At 44.5% G+C, this 17835-nt stretch overlaps 1 protein-coding gene across 1 annotated transcript in view; it reads right to left on the minus strand.

The window, feature by feature from the left end:
• Positions 1–1647: 1647 nt before the first annotated feature.
• The window catches only part of LOC120981116 (serine/threonine-protein kinase Nek11-like), a 196525-nt gene continuing 180337 nt past the window's right edge, over positions 1648–17835 (minus strand). Inside the window, exon 15 of the mRNA XM_040410614.1 lies at positions 1648–2051. Coding sequence (XP_040266548.1) covers positions 1823–2051 — 229 coding nt within the window. The 3' untranslated portion in view covers positions 1648–1822. The remainder of the gene's footprint in view (positions 2052–17835) is intronic.

Below are 17835 nucleotides of genomic sequence, written 5' to 3' on the forward strand. Positions count from 1 at the left end.
CCGCTGAGCTCTTTTAATAGCTTTGGGTGTATCCCATCAGGCCCCTGTGACTTATTTGTATTAATTTTAGACAGTTGACTTAGAACCTCTTCCTCTGTGAAGACACATGCGTCAAAAGATTCATTAGTCTTCTTTCCCAACTGAGGTCCTTCTCCTTCATTTTCCTTTGTAAAAACAGAACAGAAGTATTCATTGAGGCAGTCAGCTAGTTCTTTATCTTCTTCCATATACCTTCCTTCTTTAGTTTTTAATTTGGTAATTCCTTGTTTTAGTTTCCTTTTTTCATTTATGTATCTGAAGCATGTCTTATCGCCTTTTTCCCCTGACTGAGCTAATTTCTCTTCTGCCTGTGCTTTAGAAGCTCTTATAACTTGTTTGGCCTCTCTCTGCCTAATCTTATAAATTTGTCTGTCATCCTCGTTTTTTTTTTTTTATAATTCCTAAATGCTATCTTTTTGTTTTTAATGATTTTGGCCACTTCTGCTGAGTACCACAGTGGTCTCTTCCTTTTTTTGCTTTTACTGACAAGCCTAATGCAATCTTCTGTTGCCTTCAACAGTGCCACTTTTAAGTAGTCCCATTTCTCCTGGACTCCAATGAAACTGTTCCAGTCTGATAGGGACTCATATACCACTAATCTAATTTTAGAAAAGTCAGTTTTTCTAAAATCTAAAACTTTTGTTTTTGTGTGGTGTGACTTATAGTAAACCACACTGACTGGTGATCACTAGATCCCAAGCTTTCCCCTACAGTAATATCAGATACCAAATTCCCATTTGTGAATACTAAATCTAAAATGGCCTCCTTCCGGGTTGGCTCCTCAACTACTTGCTGTAGAGATAATCCCAGTAGGGAATTTAGAATATCTGTACTCTTGGCAGAACTAGCTATTTTGGTTTTCCAGTTTACATCTGGAAGATTGAAGTCTCCCATAATGATAACTTCCCCTTTCAATGTCATTTTAGCTATTTCCTCAACTAGTAGATCATCTAATTCTTTGACTTGGGTAGGTGGTCTATATATAACACCTACACGAGTTACCTTATGATTATCAAGCTGCAAGGTAACCCAAACTGACTCTAAATTGTTCTCGCTAACTTGTATCAAATTCGATTTTATGGGCCACCCCTCCCCCTTCTTGTCTTCTCTGTCTTTCCTGTATAGAGAGAACCCTGGTATTGATATATCCCAGTCATTACTCCCCTTGAACCACGTCTCAGTAACATATAGTTCAATCACGTGACCACTGGGGCCTGTGGTGATAATGAGACTACAAGAAGCAGATTTCACTCAGGTCACTGAGCCTCACAGGTAGGATTACAATGAAAGATGACACCTCTATAATATATAGATAACCCAGGATCCAGCCTTCAAAATATATAATGGTCACAGCTCAGCCCCTTCCCCTCTCTGCACAATGACTCAGGTCACACAAGTCAATGAATCATCTCCAGGCTATAGGCTCCTAGGGGTCATGTGACTGCTGTAACTCCTCATGCTGAGAAGATAGAATGGGAAAAAAAAAAAAACATAAAAAAAAAAAAAACATAAAAAAAAAAAAAAGGATACAGATCACTACTTGGTTTTAATTAGTGAAAAATACAGATCATACATTCCCTATAACTTGGCTGGATTCCAGTGGGCCCCACAATCTGTATCTGTGGCTCCGGAGATATAAGTATTGCACTGACAGTAATACAGCAGACACATATTCTTGTGGTAATATAGGAAACCATATTTCACATCTATGGGCAACTTCAAAGACTGATTAGTTCAGGACCGCAGTATGAACGCAACGTAGACGTGACTTAAAAATAAAGCCCTATAGCCATGTAAAGGAGGGCTCCGGGGACTCCGCTTCTATCCGTTCTTCTAAGAACAGGAGCTGCTGCACTTTGTAGCAGGGATCAGGACGCAGCTTCATGACTTGAGGTTCGCGCAGAGTCTCGTCTTCTATCTCCACAGTGTCCGAATCCTGCTGGTTGCAGACTTGTTTCCAGTAATTGTAAACTTCCAGAAAGGCGTCTTCTCCCAGCAGCCGAACACATTCCCTGAGCACAAAAACCAATATTCAGCATGACCATACCTAAGATTTACAATAAGATATAAATGGGGAACATGGTTGGGCCAGGACTTGGGGCCAATATACACTACCTCATATTTGTGTTGCCTCAGATGTCCTAAGGCAACAATTTCTTAATGTTTAAAGGGGTTGTGAAAGAATGTTTTTTTTTTGGGCAACCCCCCCGCCATACCTGCATCCCGGTGCTGGCTCCCTGCTCCTTCTCCTTCCAGCCTGTGATGCTCTGCTATGCTCCCTTAATGTCAACATCCAGTCTGCAGCCTATCACTGGCCGTGTCGTAGACTAGATGTCCTTCCATCATATGACAATTTGTCATGACGTAAGGGGAACCAGTCACCGCTGCAGCCAATGATTGGCTGTGGCGGTCAAACCAAATGTTGCCAGCAGAGCATCCCAGGCTGGGAGGAGACGGAGCAGGGAGCCAGGACCTGGATGCAGGTCCCTTTAGAGGTCTTGCCAAGTGGAAGGGTTTGCCAAAACATCCCTCCATTCTTTCGTAACCCCTTTAAGGCTACATGGTGGCTTAAGATTGCAATGTCAAAATGGCAACTTATGATAGTTGATTGTGGTCCCCATGAAATCCAGCAGGTTTGGATTTTGCAGAATGTCATGTCGTGGTAACTTGCAGGTTGCAACTATATTGACTATCATTAGTTGTGATGTAGCAGCAGAACATTGTGGTCTTATGTAGGGGATGATCTCTGCAGATCCAACTTCTCTACTCCCCCAGTCATCAGGAAAGCTGCATCTGCATTACATGATGTCCATTCAAGTGAACGGCTGATCATTCAATGCATGGATGGGCCAGGTTCACCAAAGCTGTTCTCTGTTTTAGCTCATGGGGGTCCTGAGTGGGGGAGCGACTTTTATAATATTTATGTCCCAATATAGAGCATATGGACAGATGTTGCCTTTATAAGACAACCTCTTTAATCTGAGGTGAAGGTGGATGAAAAATATAAATTTTAGCATAGTTGTCTCTATATCCGCTAACTAAAATATATGTCTTCTCCTGTTAAGTTTTCATTTCCCTCATGGGCACAATTGTATTTTTTAGTCCATGAAAACCTCTGCATTTTAGGTAGTCCCACTCCTGCACCGCGGTGGTGGTGATAACTCATCTGATTTATTCAGTAACACAATGCTATTTTAATGACACCATATGTCTACTGCGATATGTTCTACTCCAGGGGTGAGAAAATGTAGTCACCCCCGCTGCTTGGCTGATTCACACGTCCAATGCCCTCTAAATGAAGAAAGATTTTCTTTGGTTTCCCTAAATCCTGGAAATATTTGTATTAAGCTGCGCCACCCTGCAATTAAATTGTGGCTACTTTGGCTGTGCTGTTCTGCAACTAAAGACTGCTCCACTGATTCCACAACTAGATTGTAGCTGTCCTGACTTCACTGTCCTGCAACTAGATCATAACTGTCCTGACTTCACTGTCCTGCAACTAGGTCATAACTGTCCTGACTTCACTGTCCTGCAACTAGATCGTAGCTGTCCTGACTTCACTGTCCTGCAACTAGGTCATAACTGTCCTGACTTCACTGTCCTGCAACTAGGTCATAACTGTCCTGACTTCACTGTCCTGCAACTAGGTCATAGCTGTTCTGACTTCACTGTCCTGCAACTAGGTCATAGCTGTTCTGACTTCACTGTCCTGCAACTAGGTCATAACTGTCCTGACTTCACTGTCCTGCAACTAGGTCATAGCTGTTCTGACTTCACTGTCCTGCAACTAGGTCATAGCTGTTCTGACTTCACTGTCCTGCAACTAGGTCATAACTGTCCTGACTTCACTGTCATGCAACTAGGTCATAGCTGTTCTGACTTCACTGTCCTGCAACTAGGTCATAGCTGTTCTGACTTCACTGTCCTGCAACTTGTCACGGTGGGGAGTATAATGGTAACTGTTACTAGGCCAGACAACAATGAAGGGAGCAGGCCACAACCTACAGCCGCCCTAATCCTGACCCTGATCTCCTGACCGCATGAGCAAACCCTGAAGGTGGGAGGGCTCATGCACTGGAACCTGCTGACCCTGACGGTCCCTGGCATAGGGGTCAGGAATAGGAGACAACCGGTTCCTCAGGGACTCAGACGAACCAGAGTCTCCAGCTGCGTAGTAAGAGGTGGAAGGGAAATGACCATATGCAGCATCTGGATCGGCAGGTAAGAACACCGGAAAACTCACTTACCTGCCGCTGCCACCACGACTGGAACCCGAGCATAAGTACAGGTGCCCACACACCAAAAAGGACACCGTACAGACAACACACACACACACACACACAGGTATCCAGCACTCCTGATACTGCCTGGACCCCATGCCGCAAGGAGCACTGCAGCCCCAGGCAGCACTGCATATAGAGTAATGGTTAACCCCTCCGGGAAACCAGCCCCCTCACGGAGGTATCAACATACCGGGTGACGTATAGCATACATGCAGGGACCAACACCAACAAAAACCCAGACCTGTAACAACCAACAAAACGCTTAACACACCCAGAACATAAACCCACACCACACATACAACAAGTGAGGGTAAAAGGTACATGGAGGGTACATAAGGGAGGACAATTTATGTTTTATAAGGTGATCCTCAAGGACTGGGCTGGAACACCCAGACAAGGAGCAGAGCTCCAACACCAAGCAAGGCTGTAGTACAACTGCACCCAGCCAGCAAGCCACAGGTTTATATCAAGCTTGCGGCCACACCCAGGAAACACCCAGGAAACTAGCATGTGACTGTCCTGATTACACCATCCTGCAGCTAGATTGTAGCTGACTGCACCATCCTGCAACCAGATTGTAGCTGACTTGATGTGTTTCGGCTCAGACTAGAGCCAAAACGCATCACATGTATATCATAATGTGGCAATACACTGCAACTTGGTGAGTGCCGGTCTTTTCTTCTCAATTGAGCCTAATGGATGTGACTGTCACTTGCTCTTGTAGCCAGTCCATATGTGCTGTAGGTTCTCTAACTAGAAAATGGTTTACATTGCCTTTTATCATTTATGATGAATAAATTGCTCTTGAGCAAAAGCTCAACTAAGGCCAAAAAATATCCAGTTGTTAAAATTGTATACAGATGGGATGCAATAGACTTTGGATGCATGAAGCATAAGTGTAATGGCATTAGGGCAGGGTGGGGGTGATTGCACAGAAAGAGTGGATTACCGAGTGCAAATGTTGGCTGATGCCACAGTTTTAATGACTAGTATTAGAGATCGTTGATCCTTTCTGACACGTAAAATGGACACATGGACAACTTCTCAAATGCTTGGTGATCCGAGAAAATGCATCTATTATATTCAAATGCCTAGTCTTGTGCATAATATATTTCCCTTTCATAGATTCTTACAGAGACGATATTTAAAGCTGGATTAGGAATTTTGTGCAGTGCTCTCTAAGGGATGTCCAGATCCAGGGGGCCTTACTCCACCTTCTCCTATGCAGTGCTATAATATATACACCTTTAAAGAGGTTGTCTGAGATAAAAGATCTGCAGATAGACTTATGCTGACGAGAGAAATACACAGAACATAAGTGAAAGAGGTAAGTGAAAGAGGTAAGACAAAACCAGTACAAGATACATCAAAAAAACAAGAAAAAAAAACCTAAAAGAGAGGTAAACACAGTCAACCCAAGAAACGAAAGAAAATAGGCTAAATAGTTAAAGACGGGTTGTCCAGTAGAAGACGAAAAGTAAAAACCTGTGCTCGTAAATGTGACAAGGAGAGGAAACACGTTGTGTGAAAACAACAGACGGCGCACCCTCTGGTCTAGCTGAGCCATCCAGGGTGACATACGGGATGGTTAACAGTGGCAGATTTACGCTGACTCATTACACAAGTCACTAATCTCGTGAGAAATACTGGGCTGCGAAACGCGTTAGCTGAAACGCGAAAAATTGGTCTCGCTTGTGACACATTTCACAATATTAAAGCAAAAAGTATTCCATGATCAAGAAGGTAGGTTACACCAATTTTTTCCCCATCTCTATAACTCTGACATACTGTTTAATAAAGACACAATAATGCGCTCAGTTTGGGGGTTTCTGCTCTTTATGGTCTCTGACAACCTGTAGCGGTCCAAGTGTTTGAGGGAGTTGCTGCGTTTTACAATCCCTTTCAGCTGAAAAGAAACAGGGACATTCATTAATAGGCTACAAGGTGTTTAGGAATTCAGCAGTAAGTGCCTCTACAGGACAAATAAACACTGCATGGAGCCCATTGGAAATCAATGAGATGCACGGTCATGTATGGTCCTCCTGATGTACAGACAGAGAGAAAAGGCTGATGTTTGCGCCCGCTCTCTAGTCTCTATAATTGACATCGGTCCTACCTGAAGGACACCCCTCGGTTATATCAGAATAGACTATATCAATGGGTTTTCTAATAGTTATTCAGTCTTCAAAAGGACAAGTAATCTATGAAGACCCTCAACTTCAGGTCTGGTTACTGGAGGTGAGCAACCTGGATCTCCACAGAAGTGCTGGGGCATATTGCTTATACCAGCAGACACACCATTTATGAAATGAATGGTGGTGGTGGCTTTGGGGTAGACTTATCAAAACGAGTGCAAGGGAAACGTTGCACCAATACTTTGTCTGTTTTAAACGGGGCTTCCACAGTCAGGCTTTGAGCTGGCCACACTGGTCAGAGGAACCTAAGGGACCCAGGTTTTCATCCTTAAAAGCACAGACGTCATGCACAACTTGAAGGTCCGCTTACACGTTTCGAACCCCAAAGGGTCCTTTATAATGGCATGATTTTTGACACCAGAAATAGTCATAGTTAAAATTATGCAACCCTTCAAGGTTTGAAATGAGTAAGTGTGCACAAGTTCGTGTTTTGTAAGGATTTTTTATGAAGTTTAGCTTAGTTTTCAATCATTTTAAAGAAGTGCTACTGTAGTAGAGCCTCCTCATGATTACTGTTTTCATCCTTAACCCTGGACTTCATTGCCGCTAGTCCTCAGCTTGTTTCTGCAGAGTAGTTGCCGACTGGTGGAGCGAGTTGGGAAAGTGCAACCAAATGGAGCCAAGGGTCAACGCAGGAAAACAGCAGAGAACATTTTTCCAACACGTCCAACAATGACTGGCACAGGAAGGAGGAGTACCAGCTAGATTCAAATAGATTACCGGAACCCCCCGATTGGTGGAATGGATGAGGCCTGTGACTGGCCGTATGGCTGTGCAGAGTGCTCATTCGCAGTACCTCGGAGCGGTATCTGCAAATGGTTTGCCTTTAATGTTATGCAATGTTATCTAACGCTTTGTATACTCCCACCAAAGAATTGTATAGTAGCGACGGAGTTAACCATCTCTGGAACAGCCCTTTCCAGGAGGTTGCTAGGTGGTGGTTGGCCCCACCCCTAGTTCTAGAGTGTTCTAGGGGAGCCTGAGGAGGGAGTAGGGAGAGGAAGGAAGCTACGTTCCTGTGCTTCTTCTCCATGGGCCTCAGGATTCTGAGATTAACAGATCTCTGTTTAATTGGTACAAAACCTACAGAAAGAGAGAAAAGACAGAAAGGAGAATGGCCAAGCGACAAGAGTCCGTCAGTAAGTTAACCGCCGTTGAGGGCAATGCAGACTTTACTACCCTGGAGGGATTACAATTAAAACACCCTACACACTACTTAGGGCTCATTCACACTACTGTATGGCCATCGTGCCCTTATTGCGGACTTTTGGGTCCATGCCGTGGGCTTTTGGGTCCATGCCTCCACACCGCAAAAGAAATGTCCCATCATTTGCTGTATTTGGCGAATCCTGGAACCATTCAAGTCAATGGGTCCGCACTGCAGCAAGTTCACACGGCCGGCGCCAGTGCCTTGCAGACTGCTATTTGCGGCGACCATACAGTCGTGTGAATGAGTCCTTAAGGAATGACTTGGCTGGTCAACCTGTATACCACAGTGCACATTACAGGTATAACTGCAAATGTACATGTGCATCATCATGTTGAGAAACGATTCTTGAAACCACGAATGTTCTCTCTTTCTTTTCATTTTGTACAAATATCTCGCCTAAGATTAAACAATACAATTTTGATCCACTTTTGCGTGTGCACTGAACGTCTAGCTTATGCAAATGTACAGTCACCAACCATAGATTCTACTGAGAGAGACTTCAGCAAGACAGAGAGGAATGAGGGCCAACTGGCAAAGACATAAGAGGGAGAGGCGCGGGGAGGTAAGTACTGTATAGAGTGGTTGCCCATGGTCCGAGCAGGAAGCTGTCTGCTTTCCATATGTAACAGATGGAGAGCCCCCTCGCACTGGCTTTGATAAATCTCTTCCAGTCTCTCTGCTGGAGGTTTTCTTGAACCTTTCTTGCAGATACGTCCACGTTATGTCAGCATCAGAATGATAACGCAGGATAAGCGGGCTGCTTCGCGTTCCCCTGGGGAGTTTACCCGGGGTATCCGTCATCCGATTCTGCTTACTGTCCTCGCACACCGGGAGCTGATAAGAAGAAAATCCACAAATGACTGTTTCCAGCCTGCAAGCCTCCCATATCCTGCATCCTACAATTATCCGATTTCTGCAGCCGCTCCTTGTGTGGCCATCTCTTCCAGCAGCGGCCTTTGCTGACGTTCTTACTTCACGGCTCTTATTATAATCTCTCATCCCCGGTGATACGACTTATCACTTTATTACCAGCTCGAAGTGACTCACATAGAAATGTCCCACATGTAAAGCCACATTGACGCACTTCTGGGAGCGCCGCCGCTCTGTGCACAATCTAAACAATAGGAAGCTCTTACAATGGCTCTTCATGAGCTGACAATGGAAGCAGCCATCTTGCAAATACTACATCCAATTATCATCATTTTGGATAAATTGCTATTAATCTCAAGAGTGGGCGACGTGTAAGAGACAGGAAGGCATTTTTAGAATGAATGAGTTGTATTAATCACAGATTCCTTCCTGAAGATGCTTTGGCCAGAGGTCAATTTTATTCCGTAGCGTCAACACTAATGTTACAACCACCATTTCTGCATGGATTGATTCCTTTAGAGAGGTCAGAGCTCATGCACACGTCCGTAAGTGTTTTGTGGTCCACAAATCACGGATCCGCAAAAAACGACAGTGTGCATGTCACCTTTTCCATTCTTGTCTCCAAAACTTCTAGTTTTTGGGGACTTATGGATACAGAAAGCACAGGGTGTGCTGTCTGCATCTTTTGCGCACCCATTGAGATGAATGGGTCTGCATCCGATCCGCAAAACACGTCGATCGGATGCGGACCATAACTACATCCTTGTGCATGAGGCCTAATACAGAGCTCCAAATCCCCTGCTCTAGCTGCCATCAGCTACCACTAGGGGAAGGGGCTTAGGAGCTTAGTGCTTACCATTTGTACATCACTAATTAAACTGTTGCAGTACTCTCTTCAGCTCTCCCTAGTGGCGGCTGCTGACAGTCAGAATTTTAAATCAAAGGCCATTGAAATAATTACCTTCAGCCAGGGGCCATATTGTGATGGAGATTCATTCATAAAACATTTTACCCACTGCACTGAACAGCGATATATAGGTCTTTGCTTCCATCGGGATTAAAGGCTGTATAGGACTTGGTTAAGAATTACAGGAACTTATTAGAGAATCATGGATTTTATAAAGAGGTGAGTATATTGGTATAATAGGGGATGGAGAAGAGCAGGAGGCAATAGATAGATTTTAGTTGGCCTTCAGGTTATACCTAATCACCACCATTAGATCTTGGATTAAAAGGTTTTCTAAAGGTGTCCTTATGTGCCAAACTGGAAAGATGATCTTGTAAAATTGCTGTATGTGCCGTATCCTAATTATGCTGGAGTCACGGGGGTGGAGATGCTCTGGAGCAGAGTCAAGCTGGATATGCCCAAACCCCCCCCCAGGTCCAGCTTAAGTGACGTCCCTGAGGAAAGGGGACTTCTATCTCAAACAACATTTGCAGTTGCTTCTAGATTTGGCGCATGCCTAGTGAGGCTGGGTGTCGGTCTGGTGCTGCTATATCCAGTATATCAGTACATTTACACGTTGATGTAATGCTTAATTTCTCCTGTGGTGGCGCTGCAGGCTACTACCTCAGATCACTAGAGGTCCCAACAGCAGGAAACCAACTTTTTATAAAAAAGGGCTTGTTAAAAATGGGCAATCCCTTTAAATGTCTGATGGCTTTTCCCCATGGAAATGCTGGAGGCCATGATCTACCACAACATGTACTTGAGCCGACCTAATGAGCCAATAATATGTCTGGGATGGGAGAAATTTTAATACACCTATAATCTCTCCTGCCTGACATGTTTTTTTAGTAATGACTTGCATTCCCCATGTGATAACAGTTATGGGGCATCTGTTCTCATGACTCTATCTTGTGCCATTCCTTTATTATTCCTCCTAGAAGTTGTGAATGAATTGCTAGCAGTTTTCAGTGAAGTTCCAGATGGGTATTACCAGTTGGGGGGTGTCCCTGCACAGTCTGACATTATCCAATCAGTGCTGCAAGTGTCAGACTGTGCAGGGACACCCCCCCCCCCAACTGGTAGCACCCAGCTGGACCTTCATTGCTGACTGCTGGCAATTCATTCATAACCTCTAGCAGGAATAATAAAGGAATGGCACAAGATAGAGTCACAAGAACAGATGATCCAGAATTGTTATTACATGGGAAATGCAAGTAGTTACTAAAACAGACATGTCCGGAGAGGGAATGGGTTGTCTTTAAAGGGATTCTGTCATCAGATTTAACCCCTCTAACCTAAACATATGCTCATGTCCAGACTAATAAGAAGAACCCTAAGCTGGCCTTATTAAACCTCACTGTGGCTCTATTTGCCCAAAAAACAGTTTTTTATAACCTGTCAATCACTTACTTAAGGTGCCCAAGGGGAGGTCCGTTAATACAGGGTGCCCGACCGCACCCCTTGCCGTCCAGTGCCCAGTGCTGCCTTCCCTGTCTTCAGCGCCGCGTTCCCTGTCTTCAGCGCCGCCTTCCCTGTCTTCAGCGCCGCCTCCGCAATCCTCCCCGTCCCTCTGCCAGATCCCGCGCCTGCGCACTAGGCTAAGCCTGATGCGCCCAGTGCGGACTCCTGGCAGCTGCTTCGTTGAGCGAATTGCGCATGCGCCGGCCTGTGAGAGGTTGGCGCCAATCTGTAGGTCATATCAGGGTTGAGCGAAGTGCGTATCTGGCCGGCGCATGCACACTTCGCTCAACGAAGCCACTGCCAGGAGTCCGCACGGGCGCAGGCTGATCTGGCAGAGGGACGGGGAGGATTGCGGAGGTGGCGCTGAAGACAGGGAAGGCAGCGCTGAGCACCGGACGGCGAGGGGTGCGGCCGGGCACCCTGTATTAACGGACCTTCCTTTGGGCACCTTAAGTAAGTGATTGACAGGTTATAAAAAACTGTTTTTTGGGCAAATAGAGCCACAGTGAGGTTTAATAAGGCCAGCTTAGGATTCTTCTTATTAGTCTGGACATGAGCATATTTTTAGGTTAGAGGGGTTAAATCTGATGACAGAATCCATTTAAGAGGGTTGTGGGAATGCTATACGTACAATCCCCAAAACAACCATAAAACACAATCTAACTCATTAAAGACATATCGAAAAGCTGTTTTATAATTTGCTGAGTAAAAAGATAGACCCAAGTACTGCTCAACTACAGTTGGTCAAAAAGGTAAAATCATTATATTCTCTGCACAATAAGGGCTCGAGGGATGTGGAAAAACACAAAAAAAATCTGCCCTTTTAAAAACCAGCATGTGTGCCTGATCAGAAAATGAAAAGAAGCTGCTGACATACATTTTGCTTAATTACGCAGGCTTTTACAAAGCAATCAATGACGGCTGCATTAGGCACCTCCATCTTCTAATTAGCGGAAATCAAGGCTCTAGGAACCAATAATCTGCTTATTTTATTCAGAATTCCTCCTCCATTGTTGTAACCTGTCGAGAAAAACAGGAGCAAGGTCCATGTTGTGGACAAGTGATGTAGATGGACGCACAATGTATGTACTTTAATACCTCTCTGCCCAAATACTCAAGTCCTACAATCGTTCAGGTGGCATCGCAGTCAGCCATTTTGAAGGCTGTAGAGAACCACGTTCGGTCACCCAGTCCCCCAGGTCCTATATATTGATACATAAACGCTACTATTAAAGAGGGTCTACTTTTCATCCTGCATAAAAAACAGCGCCTCTACAGGTTGAATTTTGTACTGCAGCTTCATCTTAGTCTGGAGAATAGGGTTGAGGTGCATTACCAACCACTGACGGTTTTTGAAAAATCAGAGACCCTTTTTTCTAATTTTAGACAACCCCTTGACAAACACCTACCCCCTATCCATAGGACTAGCCAAGGTCCGACCTCTGGGGTCCCTGCCGATCATAAGAATGGGGTCCTTGTGTTCCTCTGAATGGAGCAATGGTAACGCATACGCAAGATTTCCGAGCAGATCTCCGGCAGTCCTATAGAGTTGCATGTGTGACCACCATTCCCTTTAAATGAAAGAACACCACATCCCCTGTTCTCATTATCGGCAGTCGGACCACCGCCGTCTAAGCAGAAGACACTTTTTATACAAGCTTGCTTGATTTTTAACGCATCTCTTCGAGACTTGAATAAATAGGTGTTTTCACAGACCTAATAACTAGTCCATAGGTTCGTCACCGCTCAGCTTAGTGAACCACATACAGGTGCATCTCAATACATTAGAATATCATCCAAAAGTTAATTTATTTCAGTAATTCAATTCAAAAAGTGAAACTCATATATAATATAGATTCATTACACACAGGGTGAACTATTTCAAGCGTTTATTTCTTTTATTGTTGATGATTATGGCTTATAGGTAATGAAAACCCAAAAGTTAGTATTTCAGAAAATTTGAATTTTATGAAAAAGTTCAATCTTGTGGACTCATTGTGTCACACTCTAATCAGCTAATCAACGCATAACACCTTCAAAGGTTTCCTTAGCCTTTAAATGGTCCCTCAGTCTGGTTCAGTAGGCTACACAATCATGGAGAAGACTGCTGACCTGACAGTTGTCCAGAGGACAGTCATCGACATCCTCCACAAGAAGGGTAAGCCACATAAGATCATTGCTAAGAAGCTGGCTGTTCACAGAGTGCTGTGTCCTAGCATATTAATGGACAGTTGAGTGGAAGGAAAAAGTGTAGTAGAAAAGGGTACACAAGCAACAGGGATAACCGCAGCCTTGAAAGGACTGTCAAGAAAAGGCCATTCAAGAATTTGGAGAAAACCACAAGGAGTGAACTACAGCTGGAGTCAGTGCTTCAAGAGCCACCACACACAGACATATACAGGACATGGGCTGCAACTGTCATATTCCTTGTATCAAGCCATTCATGACCCAGAGACACTGTCAGAAGCGTCTTACCTGGGCTAAGGAAAAAAAAAAGACTGGATTGTTGCTGAGTGGTCAAAAGTCCTGTTTTCAAATTAAAGCAAATTTAGCATTTGATTTGAAAATCAAGGTCCCAGAGTCTGGAGGAAGAGTGGAGAGGTGCACAATCCAAGTTGCTTGAGGTCCAGTGTGAAGTTTCTACAGTCAGTGATGGATTGGGAGCCATGTCATCTGCTGGTCTTGGTCTACTATGTTATATCAAGTCCAAAGTCAGAACAGCTGTCTACCAAGAAATTTTAGAGCACTTCATGCTTTCTTCTGCTGAAAAGCTCTATGCAGATGCTGATTTCATTGTCCAACAGGTCTTAGCACCTGAAAAAAGTTCCAATATCTGGTTTAATAACCATGGTATCACTGTGCTTGATTGGCCAGCAAACTGCTTGACCTAAATCGTATAGAGAATCTGTGAGGTACTGTCAAGAAGAAGATGAGAGACACCAGACCCAACAATGCGGAAGAGCTGAAGGCCACCATCAAAGCAGCCTGGGCTTCCATAACACCTCAGCAGTGCCACAGGCTGATCGCCTTCATGCCACGCTGCATCACTTTTTGAATTGAATTACTGAAATAAATTACGTTTTCGATGACATTCTAATGTATTGAGGTGGACTGTAGTCTATAGGTTTGCCACCACTGGACGGATTCAGCACTTTGGATGGAGTCTCAGTGAGAGAAGGCTTCAGGTCAATTGTGCGTATTTCAGCACCTTGGACAGAGTGCCTTAAATTGTCTAACACTTCAGCACTACGGACAGCTCTGCAGTGGGGAAATATTTTAGATAAGTGGTAAAGCAATTACAATATTGTGTATTTCAGCACCTTGGACGGCGTTCCACGACTGGTTCCATATTTCAGCCCCTCCGATGACTTTCAAGACCAAGTGCAGTTATTTGTCTCCTAATACTTTTGCAGCCTGGAAAGAGTCCATGTTGCCCTTCAGATTACTGCCATTCCCTCCGTGCACATTCATTAACCATTCCTAATCCTCTCACTGGTGCACAATCCGCTTTGTGACAGTTGTATTATTTTTTCATTTCCTCTGTTTAATTTATACAATATGGTTATTTTCCGTGCTATAGAAACAACTGGGGCACCGTCGGTCAGAGAGGAAGCAGCCGCCCGTCTTGGATTACACTGGATTTAGAAAGTGTATATTTAGGAATCTTAACCATCAGACTCTCAAGCCTGAAATCAAGCCCGAGAGGTTACGGGATCGCTCCTGATACAAGATAATATCCTCATTTACAGAGCAGTGGTCATCCATTCAAAATATCAAGTAGCATCAAGAAGATGTTTCTCCTACGTGAGGCTTGACCTGTGTCCAGGGGGAGGACTAGTTCTCCTGATAATTGTATGGACAACCCTACAGAGACCATCTTATGTTAGAATCTTCCAAATATCTAATATCTAAGTATACAAAAGGCAGGGCAGAGGGTATATAAACCACTCACATTGGGGCATTGTGCTAGAAGCACAACAACCTGATGTGCCAAATGGGGGTCCTGGAAGCCGCTGTCTCGCTCGGATGAGATCTGGTGGAAAAGTATCAATGGAAACAGAGAAAAAGAGGACTCTTCGTGGGCATTGCACACTAAAGGAACTTCCAGACGTATAACCTTGGTATATCTTGGTATGTTTAGCAACGCGTTTCAGGGCTGAACTAGCCCCTTCCTCAGGCCTCACACAATGTGGTGATTGATTGTGTGAAGTCTGAAGAAGGGGCTAGTCCAGGCCCTGAAACGCGTTGCTATTTTACACAAATAAACAGATATACCAAGTTCCTTTAGCCCACAATGCCAAGGAAGAATCTCTCGTTCTTTCTATTGATAGATCATAGATCAGAGGTGGGCAAACTTGGTCTGATAGAGATCGACTGTGATAAAGACATCGATGGCACCACCAGCTACAATGGCTGCAACTGGAAAAACAAGTGGTAGAGATCTACTGTGATAATGAAGAAGGTTTTTACGCAGTTTTTCTTGGGGGGGGGGGGGGGGTTACTAGGATAAGATCTGATCGATGGGGAACTGACCTATGATAAAGTTGTGCCATTTTGTTTTCTGAAAGCTCCACTTTGCTTTTTCTTTGTCAGTAAATGGTCGACCATGTGTGGAGACCACTTTTCTCGACACCTGGGCCAAAATCGCCCGTACGGTACATGCACCAATAATGCGGTGCTGAGGTCCATCTCCTCTGGGTGGAGATAGACATCATCCTACATGCGCAGTACTGCTAATTTTAGTCCTGGCGAGAATCAGGGCAGTACTGCGCATGTGCGAGAACACAGGGGCAGGGAAGATGACATCTCTGCTGCTAGGCCCTGTCCTTCAATGCAGGGCTGGACGCTAGTAGAAGAGGAGCTTGGGTGCACCGGTTGTTGCACCAAATGGCTCATTTGCATATTTGGAAAAGGCTCCTATCTTAGGAACAGCGCCTTAGATCTAGAAGCAGAAAAAAATAAAGTTTTATTCAGGTGACCTTATCTATCTATGCCCCGTTTGATAGGGAAGCCATTTAAGAACAAATGGCTGAACTGCTGATGAACATACAATTAGTAAGCACTAGTTAAAAGCCCTCTTAGAGGGGGCAGCCCCTTTAAATGCCAATATAAAGTTTGCCTCATCACAGTATTTAACACATTAAATGTCAAGTTAAAGTTTGCTGTATCTGTATTAACATTTCCACATGACATAGACGGCTTCTGGCAATATCTAGCGCGTTTCTTTAGCACTGATTTATATACCTGCATCGTCCTATATACTGGGATACACGGTATACCTCCCCAGTGAACATAAAGGGTATCACCGCAGCGCCTCCGTCTGATTGATGGGATATACTGGTGACTTCAAAATGATCAGTTCCGGGAGGAGGACCTGCAGTTTGGGATGGGCTTAGCCAAACCGGACACCTTTGAGAAGTATTGTTGTATAAGAACGATAATGAGAGGAGTGCTACCCCGGCTCTTTCTGCTCGCCCGCTCCTGGATTTAGAGGATTGATGCGGGGCATTGCTTTTTATTATTCTGCGGTTTCCACTGCTGTATGGAACCTGTTGCTTCCCAGTCAGACTCCACTCAGGACCTGAATTCTACCATTCTGTCATAGGAAGAAAGGCCGCACGTCTCCATAGTAACCTCCGGCGCTTTCACATCCACTTTCTCTAATTGTTCTGTAAGATAAAGGCATGCTGCACATGACAGCGGGAACGCTGCTCTGTCTGCGCGGACGCCGTGCTGGGATCAGCCGTAAATGGCGGTCACATTTCATCTGATGAAATAGGACTGTTTTTCTCCTTGGATCCTAAAACCTGATTCTTAATTAATCCTTTTTATAAAATCTCCAGTCATCAAAGTGATGGAAAAGTTCTTAAAGAGGACCTCTCACCTCTACTGACATCTGTCCGTTCTTAAAGAGGACCTCTCATCTCTCCTGACATCTGTCCGTTCTTAAAGAGGACCTCTCATCTCTCCTGACATCTGTCCGTTCTTAAAGAGGACCTCTCATCTCTACTGACATCTGTCCGTTCTTAAAGAGGACCTCTCACCTCTCCTGACATCTGTTAGTTCTTAAAGAGGACCTCTCATCTCTCCTGACATCTGTTAGTTCTTAAAGAGGACCTCTCACCTCTCCTGACATCTGTCCGTTCTTAAAGAGGACCTCTCACCTCTACTGACATCTGTCCGTTCTTAAAGAGGACCTCTCATCTCTCCTGACATCTGTCCGTTCTTAAAGAGGACCTCTCACCTCTACTGACATCTGTCCGTTCTTAAAGAGGACCTCTCATCTCTCCTGACATCTGTCCGTTCTTAAAGAGGACCTCTCATCTCTCCTGACATTTGTCCGTTCTTAAAGAGGACCTCTCATCTCTACTGACATCTGTCCGTTCTTAAAGAGGACCTCTCACCTCTCCTGACATCTGTTAGTTCTTAAAGAGGACCTCTCATCTCTCCTGACATCTGTTAGTTCTTAAAAAGGACCTCTCACCTCTCCTGACATCTGTCCGTTCTTAAAGAGGACCTCTCACCTCTCCTGACATCTGTCCGTTCTTAAAGAGAACCTCTCATCTCTCCTGACATCTGTCCGTTCTTAAAGAGGACCTCTCATCTCTCCTGACATCTGTTAGTTCTTAAAAAGGACCTCTCACCTCTCCTGACATCTGTCCGTTCTTAAAGAGAACCTCTCATCTCTACTGACATCTGTCCGTTCTTAAAGAGGACCTCTCACCTCTACTGACATCTGTCCGTTCTTAAAGAGGACCTCTCATCTCTACTGACATCTGTCCGTTCTTAAAGAGGACCTCTTACCTCTACTGACATCTGTCCGTTCTT

Source organism: Bufo bufo, chromosome 10, assembly GCF_905171765.1.
Source record: "Bufo bufo chromosome 10, aBufBuf1.1, whole genome shotgun sequence".
NCBI classification, from domain to species: domain Eukaryota; kingdom Metazoa; phylum Chordata; class Amphibia; order Anura; family Bufonidae; genus Bufo; species Bufo bufo.